This window comes from Excalfactoria chinensis, unplaced genomic scaffold (genome assembly GCF_039878825.1).
Source record: "Excalfactoria chinensis isolate bCotChi1 unplaced genomic scaffold, bCotChi1.hap2 Scaffold_68, whole genome shotgun sequence".
Lineage (NCBI taxonomy): Eukaryota > Metazoa > Chordata > Aves > Galliformes > Phasianidae > Excalfactoria > Excalfactoria chinensis.
Genome location: NW_027315710.1, coordinates 991,677 through 1,015,599, shown reverse-complemented (window position 1 = coordinate 1,015,599; position 23,923 = coordinate 991,677). Strand labels below are relative to the sequence as shown.

Genomic DNA, 23,923 nt, shown 5'->3' with positions numbered 1-23,923 from the left:
GCGGTCATAGGACATGATGGTGAGAAGGGAAAACTCTGCTGAGGCAAACAAGAGAAAGCAAAAGAGCTGTGCAGCACATCCTGCGTAGGAGATGGCCCTGGTGTCCCAGAGGGCGTTGGCCAGGGCTTTGGGGAGAGTGGTGGAGATGCAGCCCAGGTCGAGGAGGGCCAGGTTGAGCAGGAAGAAGTACATGGGGGTGTGCAGGCGGCGGTCGCAGGCTACGGCTGTGCTGATGAGGCCGTTGCCCAGGAGGGCAGCCAGGTAGATGCCCAGCAAGAGCCAGAAGTGCAGGAGCTGCAGCTGCCGCGTGTCTGCCAACGGCAGCAGGAGGAACTCGCTGATGGAGCTGCTGTTGGGCATCTGCTGTTCCTGGGCTTGGAGTCCTGCTCAGAGTGCAGAAGATAATAACAAGACCAGACCATTCTCAGTGATACTCCTCCTGCTATAATATGGCATGTTTTCATTCTCCTATAAAAGTGTATATTTAGCATGATTACTTGTGTTTCATTTCATGTCGTTCAGCATTCCTTAAGCAGAAGCAGCATTTGGAGCTCTAACCTTCCTCTTCTTTTCTTTTCTTATCCCTTCTCCCTGGATATTTTCATCTGTGTCATGTCTCATATCTTTACTCCAACTGATCTTACAACCCCAACCCCAGCCTCTGTGCCGTTCAATTTCAGTTTGAGGAAGCTGTTTGTTCGCAGGTTAAGTGAATTATTTTTGTCTACTGAAAATGATAATAATTTCAATTGGTTCCATCCTTTGAGAAATGGGAGACTGAAAGAAGATCATATGTGACTCTTTAGAAAGGAAACAATTGATTGAAAAATAATTCTCAGAGTTGTGACAACCCTATGAGATTTCTGCCACCAATCCTTTCTCACTTCCCTCAGTACAAGAAATGGGAAATCCCTGCCTTCTCTATCCTATTGAAAAGTACCCTCACGAACATTTAGTTGTGCATTGGAGCTGTGATCCCCTGCCCCAGGCAGCAGCTGTGGCAGCACAAGCCCTGCCGGGGGGCTCCTTCCCCCCACACGTCTCCCCGCAGCACCCTGGGCAGTTCCCCGGGCAGGCTGAGTGCTGAGCCTGGCAGGCGGCAGAGTCCCATAGCCGGCACACAGCCCCTGGGGCACAGCAGGGACCCTGCTCTGCAGGACAGCCCCGGGCACCCGCCTGAAGACCCGGCTGCACAGACTTCATCTGTCCCAGGACACGCAGCCCTCAGGGCTGTGCTCAGATGTTGCAGCACAGAAGTCCTCAGCTAAAGCAGAAGGCTATTTCCACAGTAAAAAACTTGCAGTGCCTGCAGCCTGATCTGCTACTAAATGTCCCAGTTTAGATAACCCTCTATGAAAAGCAGCTCATGGTCTGCAGTGAGGCTTACCATGTCGTGATCTGTCAGCAACGCTCCTGCAATGGGCTCAAAGCCTGCTCACTGTGTTCACATCCTGGAAGCTCTCTCCCCTTTCTCTCCTCTCCTTCTGTCACCTGCAGGCTGTGCTGTGCACAAGAGCTGCTCCTGGGCACAGCTGTCTCTCTGCAGCACTGCCCACTTGTATGAGCTCCCTGTGTCCCAGGAGCCCAGCCCAGCTGAGCAGCAGAGGATGTCATGTTTATCCTTCCCACTCCTCTCCCCTGAGATGTCCAAGGCTCTTCTTGGCCAACAACTCTTGAGAGACAACAGCATCATGACTGTGCTTTGAAATCTGATGAAGTAAACACCTGATGTCTAGTGGTCAGTGATTCATTCCTGACATATCAGAAGTCCGACCAGAGATCGTTTGAGGAAACAAAAAGAGAACACAGACAAGGAAAGAGAGGGGTGGACTTGCCCTGTGCAGGGCAGTGATCCAGCCGAGGTACTGCAGGCATCTCAAGGGAAACCCTGGGGCTGAAATGGGATTCAGCTCCCCACGGACCCTCAGGAGCTGGGTTTCCTCTACTTCTGTTCAGATGTGCACAAAGAGTTGCCTTCATGTGAGCTCCTGCTCTGACTCCTCCGTCATCAGCAGGGAGGCAGTTGCTCACACACAGACGCTGGGTGATGCCCAAGGTGCCTGGGCTGCTCCTGGGTGTGTGCCAGAGCTTGTAAATTGTGTGGGAAATCCCTTAGATAGACATCTCCTTCCTGAGCTTCAGCTGAGGGTCAGAGAGGGAAAGAGGTATTCTTGGCCATCCTAATGACAACAGGCCCCAGTGTGTAGGGCAGCTCAAAATGCCTTTTTCAGCCATCTCCATGGAGCAAGTAGAGTTACTCAGCTGACTAAATGGATGAGCACACTGTTGTGGTTTTGTGATTTTTGTTGTCAGTATTCCACATAAGAACATCATGCAGAACAGCGGGAGTTAAAGAGTTCACACTTTGCTTCCACGTTACCGCCTTTTTGGGCAGTTTGGGTTCTGGGACGGGAGAGCAGGGGCGGCATCCCCGGAGGACTTGTCACAAAGAGGAAGTGAGGTCAGACTCTGGACCAGACCCCAGCAGCTCTCTACCATTAGCCATCTGAGTTCACAGATGAGAAATGCACGTGCTTCCCTCACACTGCTTTGGGTTCTTTTGTCTCTCTCATTTGTTTGATTTGCTTACATTTAGTAATGTACCATCAGATTGTTGCCATTCCGTTTTCTCTTTGTTAAAACAATCTGTTTGCTCTCTGCTCTTCTCCCTTTCCCGGAGCACATGGCCCAGGGCTCGATGGGTCACGAGGCAAACCCCTTCCTTTCATTTCCTTTATTCCTTTGTCTCTCCTTCTTTTTTTTTCCATTACTGGGGTCTGTGCCTCCCTGTCCCAGACTGATATCCGGAGATCACCCCCAGACAAAGCTCAAGGAGGCTAAGTGTAGATTGGATGTCAGGGGGAATTTCTTTACAAGAAGAGTGCTGGAGGTGCTGGGACAGGCTGCCCAGAGAGACTGGATACCTCATCCCCAGAGGTGTTCAACACCATTTTGGATAGGGTCACCTGGTCTAGTGCTAGAACTGGAGGTTGCTGACCCTGCCTGTGGCACGGGGATTGGAACTTGATGATCCTTGGGGTCTGACGTATTCGCCAATTCACCCGACTTATCCCGGGACCTCGACTGTCCGGGTGAGAGACACAAACATGGATGCCATGATGTCTTCTCTCAATTTATTGCTGCGTCACATTCCTTATATACCATCCTAAATCCCACACAGACACGTACACCCACTGCGCAAAACCCGATGCACGCAAGAGAACCTGTACGCAGACATACCTAAACCCCCCGCCCACTAACTCTTAAGCTACAGGCCTAACTCAGCTATTCTAGAACACTCCATCTACTCAGAACTACTGTATGCACTCATAAATCCTTACAAAGACAGCTTAGTACCCCAACACAAGGCACTGCAAAGCTATGGCACATCTATGTTCTTTCGCTGATGACACCTTAGTTTGCTCTGGGCTCTCATTTCAATGCCATCTACATAAGCTGAGGGTCATGCCAATAGATAGGAAGCTGGCAAATGTTGTCTCCTTGTAAGAAAGAACAAGAAAGGAGACAGGGCCAATTATGAACCTGTCAGTCTCACTCCAGTGCCTGTTAAAATTATGGAGAAAATGATGGTGGGAGTGACTGAAAATCAGCTGAAGGACAATTCTGTCATTGGTCACAGTCAACACAAGTTCCCGAGGGGACAATGCTGTTTAAATTCAGGTCATTTCTGACACGTTTATCCATTTAGCTGACAAAGGGAAGCCAGAGATGTTATCCTTGAGGATTTCAGTACAGCTTTTGAGACTATTTCTCACAGCAACCTTCTGGACAGAACGTCCTGCATATTGCTAGAAAGAACAGAACGTGGTCAGTGAACAGTTGGCCAACAGGTCAGGCCCAAAGGATTATAGATAGTGAGTTCCATTGGGCTGGTAGATGGTCACGATCAGGGTTACCAAGGCCTCCATTTTCGGGCCACTTCTCTTTCATGTTTTTGTGGATGAACTGAATGCAGGACTAGAAGGTGTTCTGAGCAAATTTGCTGATTGAAGGTGCTGTTGCCTCCACTGAGAGAGGACTTGCAGAGAGATGTGGACAAGTCATAGAAGTGGGTACCAGTTGGTCCTAAGCATCAAGTGCATAAAGTATAACTAGGACAACTGCCTGATTGTGCACCTGGGTAGGGGCAACACTGGACATACACGCTGACTGGATAAGGAACAACGGAGTGCATTCTGACTGAAAAGGATTGGGGGTCCTGCTCAGCATCAAATTGAATTTGAGTATGCAGTGTGCCCAGGAAGCCAGGAAGGCCAACGGTCCCTTGGAATGCATCAAGCAAGGCATTGCCAGCTGGGTGAGGGAAAGGATCGTGCCTCTCTGCTCTGCATTGCTTCAGCCTCACCTGGAGCACTGGGTGCTCTTCTGGGCACCACGTAGTATAAAGAACATCAAACAATGGGAGGGTGTGCAAAACAGGACACTGGAACAGAGAGATCAGAAGTTCAGTGTTTCATTGGGATTGACTGCTTGCTCAGATTGGGCCTTTCTTACATCCCACATCCTGCGATGAGACACAAGGCACACATGGGACATGAACCCCACAGTGTCCTTGCACCTCATGCAGAGCCTGGGATCATCTGTCCTCTTGTCTTTCATTTGACATCATACAATTTTCCACCCACTGCCCCAGGATGGGCCCTGAGCCAACATGAGGGACAGGATCTCCCTGCCAGTGTCTAAGAATCAGGGCTTGGCCTTTCTGCTTCATAAGACAAAGCGGAGTATCTCAGCATCTGAGCCACCATGCCAGTGCCTTTGCCTGCCTGCAGTCATGGCTTCCAATTATCTGCTCTAACAAGTCCCTTGGGAAGCTGGCTTGTTAATGTTCCTCAGTGGGCCCATTAATACTCCAAGTAACTTCACTGTTACTTCTGACTTTGTCTCATTGAGCACTTTGTGCAAACTTCTCTCTGCACTGGAGGTTGACGGACTCAGCAACAAATGCCGCCTGGGGCTCCTTACCACCTAAAGAGCCTCCTGAGCCTTGTGCCTTCCTGTCATTCTATTCAGGTTTTCAGAACTTGTTCAGCAAAATGGAGAGATTTCTGGAGAGAGCTTGTAGTGGCCGAATCTGGCAGGCGTTTATTGTTTATTTATTTATATTTGAGTATAAACAAAACATTAAAGCAGCACTGTGCAACTGGTATCAATCTGGAATGTTCCCAATGAGTTCTGTTGTGTTACTGTGTGGACAAAGGTCCTCCTCAGCCTCCCCACCCCATTTCTGCTCACACTGGCCCCATGGGACTTGCATCACTTTTCTTCACATCACTCTTCTCCTCTGCATTCACCCGCTCAGTGTTAAAACTCCTTTACACCAACTCCCACTAGCTTTCCACAGAAAACCAGCTACACATGTAAAAGGAAAGAATTCTCTTTTTTTTTTTTTTTTTTTTTTTTTTTTTTTGGCCAACAAACAGCAGGAAAGTTGTTGCAATTGAATGAACAGTAAAACACAGTGATCAACTGCATGCCATGCCCATGTCGGTTTCATTGAGGTTTGTCTTTCACAGGGAATGTTTGTACAAGAAATGAGTTAGACACAGTCATGATGCTGTTTCAGGAGCTGTTGGCCATGAGGACCCAGGGATATCTCAGGGGAGAGGAATGGGAAGGATGAAAATGCCATCCTAATCTGCTGGGCTGGGCTGGGCTCCTGGGACACAGGGAGCTCATAAAAGTGGGCAGCGCAGCAGAGATAGAGCGGTGCCCAGGAGCAGCTCTTGTGCACAGCACAGCCTGCAGGTGACAGAAGGAGAAGAGAGGAAGGGGAGAGAGCTTGCAGGATGTGAACAGCGAGAGCGGGCTGTGAGCTCACTGCAGGAGCATTGCTCACAAACGATGACACGGTAAGTCTCACTGCAGGCTATGCAGATGCTATTCATAGAGGGTTAATTTAATCAGAGTCATGCCATAGCAGATCTGGCTGCAGGCACTGCTTGTTTCTTTACAGTGAAAAAAGCCTTCTGCTTTAGCTGAGGGCTTCTGTGCTGCAGCATCAGAGCACAGCCCTGAGAACTGCATGTCCCAGCACGGCTGCAGGCTGTGCATATGGGGCTGAAGGCGGGTGCCCAGAGCTGTCCTGCAGAGCAGGGTCCCTGCTGTGCCCCAGGGGCTGTGTGCCGGCTATGGGACTCTGCCGCCTGCCAGGCTCAGCACTCAGCCTGCCCGGGGAGCTGCCCAGGGCGCTGTGGGGAGACGTGTGTGGGGAAGGAGCCCCCCAGCAGGGCTTGTGCTGCCACAGCTGCTGCCTGGGGCAGGGGATGAAAGCTACAGTGCACAGCAGAATGTTTGTGAGGGTACTTTGCAAGTGGAGAGCCAAGGCAGGCAGTTCTTTTTCCTGTTATTAGGGAGGTCAAAAAGGATTGGAGGCAGAAATCTAAAAGCAGCAGTCAGAGCTCTGAGAATTTTTCTTCCATCCATTGGTTGTTATGTTATCTGTGATCTGTGATTTGCTTTCAGTCTCTCCTTTCTCAGAGGGTGGAACAAGTTGAAATTATTATCATTTTCTGAAGACATCAATAATTCACTAAACCTACCAACAGGCTGCTTTTTCAAACAGAGATTGATGGGAACAGAGGCCAGGGTTGGCAGCTATAAGAGCATTTGGGGTAAAGGCTTCAGACATGAAACATATGAAAATATCCAGGAAGATGGGATACACGCATCTTTGGCTTCAGCAAGGCTGGACTACATGAAAGTAAATGCAAGAATGTGTGCTAAATGAACATTATCGTAAGAGAATCAACATATGTCATAGCACAGCAGAAGGAGTGTGTCTGAGAACGGTCTGGACTTGTCATCATCTTCGGCACTCTGAGCAGGACTCCAAGACCAGGAACAGCAGATGCCCAACAGCAGCTCCATCAGCGAGTTCCTCCTGCTGCCGTTGGCAGACACGCGGCAGCTGCAGCTCCTGCACTTCTGGCTCTTGCTGGGCATCTACCTGGCTGCCCTCCTGGGCAACGGCCTCATCAGCACAGCCGTAGCCTGCGACCACCGCCTGCACACCCCCATGTACTTCTTCCTGCTCAACCTGGCCCTCCTCGACCTGGGCTGCATCTCCACCACTCTCCCCAAAGCCCTGGCCAACGTTCTCTGGGACACCAGGGCCATCTCCTACGCAGGATGTGCTGCACAGGTTTTTTTCTTTCTCTTCTTCGCTTCAGCAGAGTTTTCCCTTCTCACCATCATGTCCTATGACCGCTACGTTGCCATCTGCAAGCCCCTGCACTACGGGACCTTGATGGACAGCAGAGCTTGTGCCACCATGGCAGCAGCTGCCTGGGGCACTGGGGTTCTCAATTCCCTGCTGCACACTGCCAGTACGTTTTCACTGCCTCTCTGCCAAGGCAATGTTGTCAACCAGTTTTTCTGTGAAATTCCCCACATTCTCAAGCTCTCCTGCTCTGGCTTCTACCTCAGGGAAGTTGTGTTTATCATTTTTAGTGCCAGTTTAGGCTTTGGCTGCTTTGTTTTCATAGTGGTGTCCTATGTGCAGATCTTCCTTGCTGTGCTGAGGATGCCCTCTGAGCATGGACCGCACAAAGCCTTCTCCACATGCCTCCCTCACCTGGCCGTGGTCTCCCTGTTTCTCAGCACTGTCCTTTATGCCAACCTGAAGCCCCCCTCTGTCTCCTTGCCATCCATGGACCTGATGCTGGCAGTTTTGTACTCGGTGGTGCCTCCAGCAGTGAATCCTCTCATCTACAGCGTGAGGAACCAGGAGGTCAAGGATGCAGTGAGGAAAGTGATTACTAAATGTGTTTCAAAATGTGTGAACTGCCCATCTTTTGGAATTCATATATAGTAATGCAGTTTTTTTCTTAATCAAGCTATCTTTATTGATTGTTCCATTCATTTTATATGTGTAATTCATAATTATTCTTATATATATATATATATACTGTAATGTTTTTCACTAAAACATCACTAGTCAGATCAATTCCTACTCAGTTTGTACCTTTCTAGTGTAGCCCATACACACTGTACGTAATAACCAGGCTGTCTGTGACCCTTACATAATAAAGGACATGCAGTGACTCTGTCTGTCCTCCTTCTTTTGGAGCTGTCGGGGTCTCATGTTCTCAGAAACTCACAGTCCAGCAGGAAGCACACAGATGTTCATCAAACTGTGCGGTGCCTTCAGCCTGCAGCAGCTGACGGGCCATCCCTGGGCTCTTGGCTGGGGTCTGTGTTTTCAGGCTCACATCTGCCAGTGCCTCTGAGAGGCCAGCAGCAGCAGCTGGTTTGCACTTTGATTGTCAGGTCCTTTCTTCCTCATTCCGTGTGAGACCCTGCACAGGACAAGTTCTTGGATATGAGTTATCATATCAGAAGTTTCCAAGCATCCGTCAAGGCTTCTTCCACTTTGTACTCAAAGGTGGTCACTGCCTCCAGGATGGTCTGTGGAATGGAAATTGTGCACAAAGATCTGATAGGTCCTACAGGAGCCATTCTGGAGCCTCGTCTGGTAGATAGAAAGCTGCCCCTAATGAGCTGACTGACACGAGGAGTTCAGGAGAATCCTGGAGAACGGAGATGGGAGACTGAGGGTAAGGAATAGGAGCCTACATGCCCTGCTCATAAGCCTCTGCACCAGCAAAAGTGACCCACAGTTACCACTGCTGAAACACACCTCCCACTGCCTCTCTCTGCTCACATCCAATGTTTGGTCTCCAGAAACATTCGGAAAGTCTTGGACAATGTCAACGAGTGCAACTTTTTTCCACTTGTAGTTATTGAATGGCACACCTTTTTTTTATGTGCACTTCCATGTCAGATGCCATTCTGTCAAGGTACCCCTCTGCTGCCAACTGTCACCCGTGTCACGGGTTACCTCAATTTACCTGTATCTGTGACAGGGCAGCCGGCGATTAGGGGCCTCCTCTCCCTCCCCTCCCGGGGCCCTGGAAAAGAAGGGAAAATAAAACAGTGGCAGCAATCTAAGGAGGAAAACTTATTTTACTAAATATGATATCGGAATACAATGATTGAGGCTAATAAATTGAACAAAACAGAGAGAGTCCCCAAAAACCAAGAGGCCTACTGTGAACTCTAGGCAACACGGCCGGAACGCTTCTCGCTCCCTGAGAGTCTGAGAGAGAGAGAGCTCCAGCCTGGGAGCGAGATTATAGATGTCCTCCTCCCGTGACTTATCTCTGGACACGGCATCCTCTGGGATTTGTAGTTCTTCTCTGAGAGCTGAGTACTCGGGACGCTGCCATTCTACGGAACTGGAGTATGGATGATCCATACTGCACATGATGTTATGATGTGCAATACTGACAGCAACACCACAAAACCATGACAACAAGTGTCTTTGTAGTATTTTGTGTTCAGAGTGAGGGATGTTGGGTTTTTTATGTATTCACGTAATGATTTTGGAGTGATTCTACTAAAAATATTCTTTGTAACTTAAATGAATGATCGATTTACTCATGGAATCATAACAAATCACCAAGGTTGGAAAAGACCTCCAAGATCACCCAGGCCAGCTGTCCTCCTGTCACCAATTGGACTTGTGGTTCAGACTTTGCTGTGCTGGGGAGCTTGCCTTCCATTTCCTTAATGATGATCACGGTAATCTCTGCTGGGCAGAGTAACTCCAGCAAATCCAAGGAGTTACAAGTGCTTAGGGGTGATGTAATAGTTTTATTTGTCTATGATTGTCCTTTCACTTGATGAAAAGCATCTTAGAACTGATCATAAGGAGAAGTATAAGAAGGGAGATTTAGGCTGGGTCTAAGGAAGAAGTTCTTTAAGACAGAGAGGCATGGGAGGGCGATGTCACATCCATGGCCCTTTGCTCCAAAGCACTTTGCTGTGCCACTGGGCAAGCAGTGCTGGTTTGGGACTGACCTCAGATTGGGCCTCCACTCTGTGTGGGGGCTGTTTGCCTACTGGTATGTCAAATCCCAGGCCTGCTCTTAACAACCCAGTGCTGATAACTCAGCCTCCACATTTGCTGAAGTACATTCCCAAGTGTATTGGCCAGTAGCCCGATAAGTCTTTGGTTGTTTAGCATTCAAAGTGAGCTACAAATCAAAGCTTACAAAGGCATTATGTTGTATAATACTTACACAGGACTTAATGTGACTTGCTCAGCACCAGTGGCTAAATGTGCTGACACCTTAAGCCATATTTCCTTTGGGGCAGTCTTTTGCTGTCCCCTACATTAGAGCCGTAGTCAAGCCTGGGTGCCTAATTGGAGAGCTGCTAACTTCAAGGAGAGAAACCTTGAGACTCTAATAATGCACAGCAGAGCCAATTTAAACACACTTAAATTCAAGCACTGAGTTGCATCACTGCCATTTGTCAGGCATAGACTTTTGTCAAGCATCTACTGAGACCTCATTAAAATCATCTCGAGTAACCTCCCAAGGGGGCAAACCAATGTTATTAAATAGTTTGCCTCAGAATACAGGTGGCCAAAAGCTGAATGGAATTTGTGTTTGACTTCAGAGTAATTATTTCTGGTTTCTGCAGTGATTGGTGTCATGCTTCCTTGCAGCAAAGAGTACATAGCAGATAATGATTGGTGTCATGCTTCCTTGCAGCAAAGAGTACATAGCAGATAATGATTGGTGTCATGCTTCCTTGCAGCAAAGAGAACATAGCAGATAATTCCCCAAGAGGAAATGTGAGGCTTAGAAAAAAAAAAAAAAAAAAAAAAAAAAAAAAGCAGAAGAAAATGAAAGGTGGGCAATTACAGATTAAAGAAACAAGAGGAATTCAGCACTTGTTCTCATGGGCACATTATCATCCAACAGAAGTTTTAGTCATTTCACCAACAGCCATCGGCCCTGTTTTGCAGCCCCTCCCTTCTGCCTTCCATCAGAAATGACTTAACATGGGACATCTTCCTTGCAGTGCTGAGGATGCCCTCTGAGCAGGAACGGCACAAAGACTTCTACACATGCCTCCCTCACCTGGCTGTGGTCTCCCTGTTTCTCATCACTGCCTTTTTTGCCTACCTGAAGCCCCCCTCTGTCTCCTCCGCAGCCATAGACCTGATGGTGGCAGTTCTGTACTCGGTGGTGCCTCCAACACTGAACCCTATTATATACAGCATGAGGAACAGGGAGATCAAGGATGCAGTGAGGAAAGTGATGACTAAATGTGTTTCAAAAGCTGTGAACTGACCATCTTTTGGAATTCATGACATGTAATGCAGCCTTTTTCTGAATCAAGCTCTCTTTTATCGATTGTTCTGTTCATTTTATATGTGTAATTCATAATTATTCTTTATATATATATGTACTCTTATGTTTTTCACTAAAACATTAGTCAAATCAATTCCTACTCTGTTTGTACCTTTCTAGTGTAGCCCATACACACTTTACATATTGAACCAGGCTCTCTGTAAACTTTACAAAATAAAGGACATGCAGTGACTCTGTCTGTCCTTCTTCTTTTGAAGCTGGTGGGGTTGGAGTTTCTCAGAAACCCACAGTCCAGCAGGAAGCACACGGCTGTTCATCAGAATGTGCAGTGACTTCATCCTGCAACTGCTGATAGTCCATCCCTGGGCTTCTGGCTGAGGTCTGTGCTTTCAGGCTCACATCTGCCAGTGCCTCTGAGAGGCCAGCAGCAGCAGCTGGTTTGCACGTTGGTTGTCTGGTCCCCTCTTGCTCATTCCGTGTGAGACCCTGCACAGAACAAGTTCTTGGATATGGGTTATCAGGTCAGAAGCTGCCAAGCTTCATAGAATCATAGAATCACAAAATTACCCAGGTTGGAAAAGATTTTGAGGATCATCAAGTCCAACCACAGTCTAACCATAGTACCCTAACTCTAACAACCCTCTGCTAAATCTTATCCCTGAGCACCACATCCAAACAGCTCTTAAACACATCCAGTGACGGTGACTCAACCACCTCCCTGGGAGTCCATTCCTGTGTTTAACTGCCCATTCTTTAAAGAAGTGTTTCCTAAAGTCCAACCTGAACTTACTCTGGCGCAACTTGAGGCCATTTCCCCTCGTCCTGTCACTTGTCACTAGTGAGAAGAGACCTGCCCCACTCTCACTGTAAGAACCTTTCAGGTACTGGCAGATGGCAATAAGGTCTCCCCTCAGCCTCCTCTTCCTCAGACTAAACAGCCCCAGCTTCCTTAGTCTCTCCTCGTAGGGCTGATTCTCCAAGCCCTTCACGAGCCTCGTTGCCCTTCTCTGGACCTGCTCCAGTACCTCCATATCTTTCTTGTGCTGAGGTGCCCAAAACTGGACACAGTACTCGAGGTGAGGCCTCACCAATGCCGAGTACAGGGGCAGGATGACTTCCTTAGTCCTGCTCACCACACCATTCTTGATACACACCAGGATGCCGTTGGCCTTCTTGCCCACCCGGGCACACTGTGGGCTCATGTTCAGCCGAGCATCAATCAGTACCCCCAGCTCCATTTCCTCCACATAGTCCTCCAGCCACTCCGCCCCAAGCCTATAGCGCTGCCTGGGCTTGTTGTGGCCAAAGTGCAGGACCCGGCATTTGGTCTTGTTGAACCTCATCCCATTGGCTTCAGCCCGGCTCTCCAGCCTGTCCAGATCCCTCTGTAGGGCCTCGCTACCCCCAGGCTGATCCACACTCCCAGCAAATTTAGTGTCATCTGCGAACTTACTGAGGGTGCACTCAATGCCCCCATCGAGGTCATCAATAAAGATGTTGAAGAGGACAGGCCCCAGCACCAACCCCTGGGGAACACCACTCGTGACCGGTCACCAGCTGGATTTAACTCCATTCACCACCACTCTCTGGGCCCGGCCCTTCAGCCAGCTCCTTACCCAGCCAAGAGTGTACCCGTCCAAACCACGGGCTGCCAGCTTCTGCAGGGGAATAATGTGGGAGACAGTGTCAAAGGCTTTGCTGAAGTCTAGGTAGGCCACATCAATAGGCTTTCCCTCATCCATCAGATGGGTCACTAGATCATAGAAGCAGATCAGGTTGGTCCAACAGGACCTGCCCTTCATGAACCCATGCTGGCTAGGCCTGATCCCCCAGTTGTCCCGCACATGCCACATGAAGTTCCTCAAGACAATCTGCTCCATAACCTTCCCTGGAACCGAGGTCAGGTTAACAGGCCTGTAGTTCCCCGGATCCTCCTTACAACGTTTCTTGTAAATGGGGATCACAGTGACAAGCCTCCAGTCTTCTAGGACCTCACCAGTCAACAAAGAGCACTGATAGATGATGGAAAGTAGCTTGGCTATCACCTCTGCCAGTTCCCTCAGCACTCTTGGGTGAATCTCATCTGGACAGTTGTGACAGTCCAGTTGGACTAGTAAGTCTCTGACTATTTCTTCCAGAATCATGGGTGTTTATTCTGCTCCCCTGGTTGGTCTTCCCCTGTGTCGGGCAGTGATCCAGCTGAGGCAGTGCAGGCATCTCATCCGTAGAGGGAAACCCTGAGGCTGAAATGGGATTCAGCTCCCCACGGACCCTCAGGAGCTGGGATCCCTCTACTTCAGTTCAGATGTGTACAAGGTGTTGCCTGCATGTGAGCTCCTGCTCTGAGTCCTTCAGCAGGGAGGCAGTTGCTCACACACAGCAGAGCTGCTGCCTGGAAGGACCACATCCATACAGCATGGCAGGCTTCGGCTGGTTAGTGTGCAAAGCCAGGAAAACTCACAGGCTGTGGCCCCGAGAAAGGCAAAGGAAGTCCCAGTGTAAGTGACATCACCAGGGCTGCTGGAACCTGTGTGTTGTCAGGCTGCTTTTCCATAACAACAGCAGGCCCGACCAAAGGGGAGCATTGCTGTCATGTTAGGTACTGGACAGAGCATGTTGCAGAGGGGCAGACAGTCTTGCCAAAGAGGCCTGTGGTACACCGCCATGGACAGCACAAGTCTTTTTGTGCCTCCTTGAACCCTGGCCAGGCTTTGTGGAGAAAGCCAAGAGGAGAAGGTGGGCACCAGGTATTTCCCCAGACTGCTACCTAGATTGGTTTATTCAGTGGTATAAAGGCTGGACCTGCTTACAGTGGCTGTGGATGCCTTATCCGTGGGATGGATGCATTGCTGTACAAGTTCTCCATGGCTGGGAGAGGTTCTCCATATCGTCATTGCAAATGGAGCTCCCCAGTGACTGTGGATCTGAGTGATGGGAAAGTGTTGGGTCAGCTGGTGATATATCTTAATCACTGAGCTCACGTAGCAATGGTTAGGCCCACTGCCTCACTTATTTCCTTTACTGCTTTTGACTACAGACACTGCTTTATTTTTTGTATGCTATTGTAATGGGCAGTAAAAGAAGCCTATCCCTTATGTTGGTGTCTGTGTCCTTCCTGTTGACCCCCTGGACTGGCACCACACTAATAGCATGTGATGGGCACATAACTTGGACATCAGGACAAAATGACTTGTAAGGCCGGCATCAAGAGCGTATCCTTTGGAGAGAGACTGAGAGACTTTGGCTTGTTGAGCCTGGAGAACAGAAGGCTCTGGGGAAACCATGTGGCTGCCTTTCAGTACACAGGGCCTCAAAGGTCACCTATTTCCAACCCCCTGCTGCGGCCAACAGTGAGGTCAGGCTCTAGGTCAGGTTGCCCAGGGTGCCACCCAGCCTGAACTTGAACACTGGTAAGGACAGGGTATGCACAGTGTTTCTGGGTAGCCTGTGCCAGCACCTCACCAACGTCTAAGTGAAAAACTTCGTAGCACTGCTTTTGCAGTCTCTGGCTTACAGAAATCCTTTTTAATTTTCTTCCCTACTAACTAACTTTTAACCATCATTAAAATCTTATGGTTATGCATGCATGTAATCGTGTTATCTAGATTTACCCGTGATAGAGGCTGCTGCCCCTAGAAGGTGGGAAATGAACAAAAACAATGGCAGCAATCTGAGGAAAGAAATTATTTTACTAAATACGAATAATATTGGAATACAAGGTGACACAATATGATACAATATAACTACAACTACTATATCAAACAAGGCAGAGAAAAGAAAGAGAGAAAAAGAGTCCCCGAGAACCGGGGGCCTACTGCGATCTCTAGGCGACAGGCTGGAACGTTGCTGATAGAGGGAGACGGCAGGGATGGAGCGCTCCAAAGAGATAGACAGAGAGAAAAGAAGGATGTTCCAGCCTGGGAGCGAGATTATATGTGTGTCCTCCTCCTCTGGTGATTCGTCTCTGGCCGCGTCGTTCCCTGGGATATGTAGTTTCCTCCAAGAGCTGAGTACTCGGGATGCTGCCATTCCACAGATCTGGAGCATGAACCTTTCACACTTCCACATACCCTCTGTTACACTTTCTTATACCACCAAAACAGTTTACCACTATTTGTACCCTCAGTTAATGATTCATACCGCACATGATGTCATGATGTAGAATATTGACAGCACAAAACCATGACACCCCAACTCTCTCTCTCACTATGAGAGTTCTGCTCTGCTCATGAGGCTACGGTGAGGTTGCTCTCATGTCAGTGCAGATAAACTCACTTCCTCTTAACCCTTTTTCCTCTGTACAATTCTCAGTGGTTTACAGGCTGGTTCTGCCCAGTTCTGTGACTAGTTGGGTGCAGGGATTTCACAAAATCCACGCCTCCAGAAAGGGGATACAGGGGAAACCAAAATAATTAAAACCAGCGGCAATGCTCTGAGGAGAAACAAAACAATGTACTAAATATGGTATTGGGATGCAAGATAACACACTAAATTACAGCTAATAAAAGCTTTATTATAGTATTTGTATTATTAGCTGAAGCTAATGAATCAAACATAATAAGAGAGAGACTGTCCAAACAGCTGAAGACCTTACACTGATATAGAAGTGATGCACACATTTGGGATGGGCAGCGGTGAGGAGAGGTGAAGGAGAAGAACGCTGAGATGAAAAGCCCAATCAGGTGACCTTGTCAGGAGTTACATCTCATCTCTGACCACAAAGTCCTCACGAGAATGCAGTTATTCTCCTCCTCTGGGCAGGTAACCGGAAATGGAGCATTAACACATTAACACCGAGTGCGCATAACATCACGATGTTATGATGTGGAATAACAGTAAAACAAAACTCATGAAAACATGACAGCCAATTACAATAGCTCCTGAGGATTTCGACTGTTCATGGGATGCTCAAACCAGCACGCTCCCATTGCTACGTGCCATTAATGTGTTTCAGGTTATGTCTCAGATTAAACAATTATTCAAGAATGTCACTGAGAGATCTGCCCCAAGGTGAGACGGCTCAGCATGGCAGGGGATGTGGGACTGTCTGGGCAGCTACCTGGAGAGATGGGCACCCCCAGGGCTTTGGAATTTCATCTCTGAGCAACTGCAGGATCCTGAGAAACTGGTACAATATGGGGGAAGGTCTGCTGTGGCCCTGGTAATCCCAAAAAGGCACAAATGACTGCAGGTGGCCCACACCTACCGAGCTGTGTTCAACACTGTTCAGCATCCTCCAGGGGAAGACAGCTGGATCTGCTGACAGTGCTGCAGCATCTGCAACTCCTGGCTCAGATTCTGCGGCAGCTCCAAGGTTTTGCTACACGTCCTACGGTTGCTCCAAGCTCTGGACAGATCCCACTGTCACTCCAGCCCTCATAATGAGCTCTGCAGTCACTCCTGCTGCAGTTCCTGTAGCTGTTCCAAATATTGAGATAAGAGAATGAAAGAAAATTCTGCCAAGGGAGGTGCGCTGTGCCAGCAGGTACAGCCATGTGTTCTCTCCAACCTTTCGAAGCCGCCTAGTGGCTGCCCCAGTTTCTGTCACAGGTTCTGTGGTGATTCCAGATATGGCAGTGAGATGCGCTCCTGCAACAGCCCAACAGCAGCTCCTACAGTGAATCCTGTGGCTGTTAAAACCCCTGCCACAGGTCCTGGAGTTGCAAACTTATATGCATACATATTAGTATCTATGCATATATGTTTGCAACAGCATATATTGTCTATATGTGAAAATATGCCATATATATAACAGGTGTGTATGTGCAAATACAAATATACATGTACTTGTCATAATGATTATGCATTATTTATTCTCTGTCTCAGTAAGTAGCTTAACTTCAACCCACAAATTCTAAAGCACAGCACTGTCCTGAGTCCCTTACAGATCTCATTTAGACTCTTGAAACTGTCCCTGTCACGCAGTGAAGAGCACCGGAAGATCTCAAGGTCTTCTCAGGGAGCAGCTCCTGAGTTATATTCCTTACAGCAGCTTTGAAAGAGGTCTCCAGTTCTCTGGCCCTGCTCTGAAGAAGCCCTCTTGTTACAGCAGTGCCAGCAAGGAGACCAGCTCTGACACAGCCGTTCATATTGCCAGCTACTGACTGCAGCCCCAGAGTGCTGCTGTAGAGAAAACAGGACTGTTGTGAGACACACAAGACCTTCAGGCCAGCACAAATGAAAGGCCTTATTAAGAGCACTGTGGCAGAGTAAAGAGAGCAGGAATGAAAAAAGCACGTTGTGATGCTGCCTGTGGCTGTACCTCACCCAGACCCAGACAAGGTAGGAGGAGAGAAGACAAAAGGAATTCTCTTTTCATGAAAGCCTTTTAAATATCTTTTAATGTATTCGGGGAATCTGGTTCGATGTTTACATGAGCTCAGGGAGTGAGAAAATGGAAATTAGGTAGGAAAGAAGTAGTGAAATATATTGCAACACATTTGCAGAGTACTGTATCACACAAAATCAAAAATACAAACACAAATAAAACATAAAGAACCATCACTGGGAATCATGTAAGGAAGATGTGCACATTATGGGAGCTGGAGTAGTGCGTACTGCAACACCTTCCTGAGAGCGTGCTTGATCTCCCTGTTCCTCATGCTGTAGATTATAGGGTTCAGTGTTGGAGGCACCACCGAGTACAGAAGTGCCACTGACAAATCCAGGAGTGGGGAGGAAATGGAGGGAGGCTTCAGGTAGGCAAAAAAGGCAGTGATGACAAATAGGGAGACCACGGCCAGGTGAGGGAGGCACGTGGAGAAGGCTTTGTGCCTTCCCTGCTCAGAGGGCATCCTCAGCACAGCCATGAAGATCTGCACATAGGACACAACTATGAAAACAAAGCAGCCAAAGACTAAACTGGAACTAAAAATGATAAACACAACTTCCCTGAGGTTGGAGGTTGAGCAGGAGATCTTGAGGATCTGGGGGATTTCACAGAAAAACTGGTTGACAACATTGCCTTGGCAGAGAGGCAGTGAAAACGTACTGGCAGTGTGCAGCAGGGAATGGAGAAGCCCAGCGCCCCAGGCAGCTGCTGCCATGGTGGCACAAGCTCTGCTGTCCATCAAGGTCCCGTAGTGCAGGGGCTTGCAGATGGCAACGTAGCGGTCATAGGACATGATGGTGAGAAGGGAATACTCTGCTGAGATGAAGAAGAGAAAGAAAAAGAGCTGTGCAGCACATCCTGCGTAGGAGATGGCCCTGGTGTCCCAGAGGGCGTTGGCCATGGCTTTGGGGAGAGTGGTGGAGATGCAGCCCAGGTCGAGGAGGGCCAGGTTGAGCAGGAAGAAGTACATGGGGGTGTGCAGGCGGCGGTCGCAGGCTACGGCTGTGCTGATGAGGCCGTTGCCCAGGAGGGCAGCCAGGTAGATGCCCAGCAAGAGCCAGAAGTGCAGGAGCTGCAGCTGCCGCGTGTCTGCCAACGGCAGCAGGAGGAACTCGCTGATGGAGCTGCTGTTGGGCATCTGCTGTTCCTGGGCTTGGAGTCCTGCTCAGAGTGCAGAAGGTAATGACATGTTCAGATCATTCTCAGAGACACTCCTCCTGCTACAATATGACATGTTTTCATTCTCCTAAAACAGTGTACATTTAGCACCATTACTTGCATTTAATTTCATGTCGTTCAGCATTTTTTAAGCAGAAGCAGCATTTGGAGCTCTAATTTTCCTCTTCTTTTTTTTATATTACTCCGTCTGTCTGGATATTTTTATCTGTTTCATGTCTCATATGTTTACACCAACTGCTCTCAGAACCCCCCAAGCCCAGCCTCTGACTTTTAATTTCTGTGTGAAAAAGCTGCCTGTTGGCAGGTTAGGTGAATTATTCTTGTCTTCAGAAAATGATTATAATTACAGCTGGTTCCACCCTGCGAGAAAGGAGAGATTGAAAGAAAATCACGTGTTTCACAATACAACTTTTGGATGGAAGGAAAATTCTCAGAGCTGTGACAGCCCCTTTCAGATTTCTGCCTCCAGTCTTTTCTGCCTTCCCTCAGAACAGGAAATGGGAAATCCCAGCCTTGGCTCTCCTCTCACAAAGTACCCTCACAAACATCCTGCTGTGCAGTGGAGCTGTGATCCCCTGCCCCAGGCAGCAGCTGTGGCAGCACAAGCCCTGCCGGGGGCTCCTTCCCCCCACACGTCTCCCTGCAGCACCCTGGACAGCTCCCCGGGCAGGCTGAGTGCTGAGCCTGGCAGGCGGCAGAGTCCCATAGCCGGCACACAGCCCCTGGGGCACAGCAGGGACCCTGCTCTGCAGGACAGCCCTGGGCACCCGCCTGCAGCCCCATATGCACAGCCTGCAGCCGTGCTGGGACACGCAGCCCTCAGGGCTGTGCTCTGACACTGCAGCACGGAAGCCCTCAGCTGGAGCAGAAGGCTTTTTCCACAGTAAAGATACATGCAGTGCCTGCAGCCAGATCTGCTATGGCATGTCCCAGTTTAGATAACCCTCTATTAAAAGCAGCTGCATTGCCTACTTCAAGAGACTTACCATGTCGTGGTCTTTGAGCAATGCTCCTGCAGTCAGCTCACAGCCCGCTCACACCGTACACATCCTGTAAGCTCTCTCCACTTTCTCTCTTCTCTGTCTGTCTCCTTCATGCTGTGCTGTGCACAACAGCTGCTCCTGGGCACAGCTCTGTCTCTCTACAGCACTGCCCACTTTTATGAGCTCCCTGTGTCCCAGGAGCCTGGCCCAGCTCAGCAGCAGATAATGTCATTTTTATCCTACCCACTCATGTCCCCTGACACGTCTCTGCATCTTCATAGCCAACTGTTCCTGAAAGACAACAGCATCACGACTGTGCTTTAAGTTCTGCTGAATTAACCATCTCAGTTTCCTGCGATTGACACCTCCTTAATGAGCTAAGGATCTGTGAGGGGAAAGGCCTATTGTTGGCCATCCTAATGACATCAGAGGCAAACATTTAGGGCATCTCAAAGTGCCTCTGTCACCCATCTACATGGAGCATTCAGAGTTACCCACGTAACATGTAGAGTTGGGAAGTTGAGGAGGACCATTGTCAACATAGTAACGGAACAGAACACATTGGGGACATCCTGGATTGATATCATTTGCACAGTGCTGCGTTAATTCCTTCTTTAAACACCACAATAAATGTATTTTGGATACTTCCTCTTTAAGTTCTCTCCAATAACCTCTCCATTTTGCTGAGCATGTTCTGAAAACCTGAAGAAAATAACAAGAAGGCACAAGGCACAGGAGGCACTTCAGGTTATAATGGGCCCCAGGCGGCATTTGCTGCTGAGTCCATCAACCTCCAGTACAGACAGAAGACTGCACAAAGTGCTCAACAAGACAAAGTCAGAAGTAACAGTGAAGTTACTTGCAGTATTAATGGGCCCACTGAGGAACATTAACAAGCCAGCTTCCCAAGGGACTTGTTAGAGAAGATAATTGGAAGCCATGACTACAGGCAGACAAAGGCACTGACATGGTGGCTTTCATGCTAAGAAACATCTCCTTTGTCTTACGAAGCAGACAGGCCAAGCCCTGATTCCCAGGCCCTTGGCAGGGAGATCCTGTCCCTCATGTTTGCTCAGGGCCCTTCCTGGGGCAGTGGGATGGAGGTCTGTATGATTTCAAAATAAAGACATGGGGACAGAAGATCCCAGGCTCTGCATGGGGTGCAAGGATGCTGTGAAGTTCATGTCCCATGTGTGCCCTGTGTTTCCTTGCAAAATGTGGGATGTGAGAAGGGCCCAGTGTACTTGTGTTGACTGCAACCAATGACAGAATTGTCCTTCAGCTGTTTTTCCATAACTCCCACCATCATTTTATCCAAAATTTTACCAGGCACTGGAGTGAGAGTGACAGGTCCATAATCGCCCGTGTCATCTTTCTTGCTCTTCGTTATAATGGGACAACATTTGCCAGCTTCCTGTCAACTGGCATGACCCAAGACTTACTTTGATGCATTTGAAATGAGAGCCCAGAGCATACTAAAGTGTCCTCACTGCAAGAACGTAGATGTGCCATAACTTTGCGATGCCTTGAACTCCAGAGTATGACACAGATGGAGCAGGGAGGAAGATCTGCCTCTTCTGTTGAGAGCTCATTCATTTGGTGAGTAGAACATCACTACATGCTCCTCTGGGATAGGTGCAAAAGACACACTGGGTGCCCTAAGCATGGGGCTGTGGTAGCATTTAGGATGGCCACGAATACCTCCCTTCTGGCTCTCAGCTGTTGCTCAGGAAAGAGGTGTCTATCTCAGAGATTTTCTGTCACAGTTTACAAGCACTAGCACACAACTAGGATCACCCCAGGCACCTTGAGCATCACTGAGAGTCTGTGTACAAGCAATGTGTTGTGGTCCCTGTTGAATAAAGACCAAGGATTCAGATGAGGGACTCACTCACAGACACCTCATTGTACACATCTGAATTGAGCTAAGTGAACTCCCTGCTCCCGTGGTTCTTTGAGGAACTGATCCCAGTTCAGCCCCAGGGTTTCCAACTGAGGATGCGATGCCTAACTCTAGAGTTAGGATGGGATGGTCAGATAATAACAGGACAATGGAAATGGCTTTAAATCAAAAAGGGGAGTCATAGGTTAGATGTTAAGAACTTATTTTTTACACAGAGGCACTGGATAAAGTTACCCTTAGAGGCTGTAGATGCCTAATGGATGGGATCCTGGGTTTACTGTGGGTTTACCCTCCCATCAATCCAGGTTTACTCATCCTTTTCTCTAGGCCAACTCACACTTTACTCAAGGATTTACTCACAATTTTCTTGGTTTTTCCTCCTACTTTACACCTCGTTTTACAAATTTACATTGATTTTACTCACATTTTACTGTTGATTTTTCCCACACTTTATTTGGTTAATTGTTGTAGCCCTTAAGACCACCAATCAGAGCCAGCCAAGTGTTTAACAGCTTGACTCAAGTCAAAGAAAAAGAAGATGACGGCCTTCATCTGAAAGACCACAAATGAACCACCAAGAGATTTCCATGTGTAAAAGAACTGAGACCTGGAGAGGGAAAAATGTCCATCGTTTTGGGGACTCATTGTTGTGGGGGACAGAGAGGTCAGCTTGGCCTCACCGAATGACAGTGACAGAAACTAATCTCACTGACAGTGAGGCTCTGGAAAAGAGACAAGAGGTCTGAAGAAACAGGGGTGTTTTGTACCTCAGCATACAATAAGCTCTCTGCTTGACTTGCGGAATCAAACTCTATAGCCCGAGAGATGTAGAGTAGGTATGTTTATTTCAGAGGTGCTGAAATTTCCATGCAGGGTGCAAGGGGGATCGCTCCTCCTAACTGGCACACCAGCAAGCAAAATTGTTTCATATTTGGAAGCCAAGCTCATACATATTCATCAGATGTCCTGGAAGCCATCTACATATTCATAATTTTCCTGAGAATTCATTTGCATACTGCCCCTCCCCTTGGTGCATGCACTGTCCACAGCAGGGGGCTCCTCCTGGTGGTTGCTGGATGAAGGCTCGACGTCTTCCTGGCGAAGGCTCAAAGTCTTCCTCACTCTGCCCTTTTCACGCCGCTGCAGCTTCACAGAAATAATCTGTTTCCAGCTGGTCCCTTGCCCAGAGTTCCCCATAACGCTGACAGTGGAGTTTCAAAATATTGCTATGGTTGAGACACTACGCGGTTTATTTAATTGATTCTACACAGGCATTCATATCCCCATACCCTGTCTCAGTTTCAGATGTTTGACTGAGATCCTTTAGTTCTGCAACTATTACAACTGCAGGATTTTTAGGAAGATTTTCCACTCTCTTTTCCCCATCCTGGACATTCTGAGTACGATCGGGGAATGAATCCCATACAGCTATCCTAAAAAGGTACTGGTTCGAACTAGCATATAACGAAACCACCCTTTTCCTTGGGAGTTCAGAGAAATCCATTTGCCATTGTTGCCCAGGGTAAATTCCCAGTGTCACATCCACCGGCGGCAGGACACCAACATCCACAGGTTCTTTCTGACTGACAGCCGAGAATTTGACAGCCTCTACCACCTCATCACCCACCACCGGGAGATGCCGCTGTGGTACAACAGAATTGAGATGAGGCTGACAGAGCTGGTGCCTCAGTCCAGCCCTTGCAGCAACACAGACTGGGTGCCACGGGATGGCACAAGAGGGACCATGCCAATTCCCCTGGTAATTTTGCAAGCGGTGTATATAAATATGCTACCAATGGATATAAATCCTCCACTATTCTGTTTCTAGCCCTTGAATCTTGTAGTATCCGGTAGTTCCTGTACTGTTTTCGAATCAGGAGGATTGGTGTGTTGTATTTTTGACTCACACTCCACCAACAACCTGAGTTTCTGAAAATGATCAATTATTGGCTGGATTGCTTTCCTGTATTTGAGTATGAGGGAGTACTGTTTAATCCAAACCGTCTGAGCTCCCCGCTTTATTCTGAATGCCATTGGTGCTGCATCCTTAGCCCTTCCTTGGGTTTGCACCACACACACTTAAGGGTGAACTTGATCACTTATTTCATCTGAAATCCCAGTCCCTGCAGGGGTAGTGATCAGTGCTAAACTAAGCACCTCTATTAACTGTTCTTCTTTTACCTCAGACTCCAATTTTCCTTCAGACTTCATTTCAACTCACAGTTGCTCTAGTAAATCTTGCCCTAGCAAAGGCTTTGGGGAATGTGGCACATACAAATCTTTGTGTATTCCTACCTGTTTACCTGGAATAAATTGTAAAGGCCTAAGAAAGTAAGCC

The 23,923-nt window shown here is 48.3% G+C and overlaps 3 protein-coding genes across 3 annotated transcripts in view; 1 reads left to right on the top strand and 2 right to left on the bottom strand.

Moving 5' to 3' along the window:
- The window catches only part of LOC140265126 (olfactory receptor 14J1-like), a 43,003-nt gene that overhangs the window by 606 nt on the left and 18,474 nt on the right, over positions 1-23,923 (bottom strand). The window lies entirely within an intron of this gene.
- LOC140265175 (olfactory receptor 14J1-like) lies at positions 6,872-11,168 on the top strand. Its single transcript, XM_072361060.1, has 2 exons — positions 6,872-7,584; positions 10,943-11,168. Exons 1-2 carry the CDS (start codon positions 6,872-6,874, stop codon positions 11,166-11,168), a joined length of 939 nt encoding a protein of 312 aa, XP_072217161.1.
- Positions 17,723-18,658, bottom strand: LOC140265181 (olfactory receptor 14J1-like). The gene has a single exon (XM_072361066.1). It carries the CDS (start codon positions 18,656-18,658, stop codon positions 17,723-17,725), a length of 936 nt encoding a protein of 311 aa, XP_072217167.1.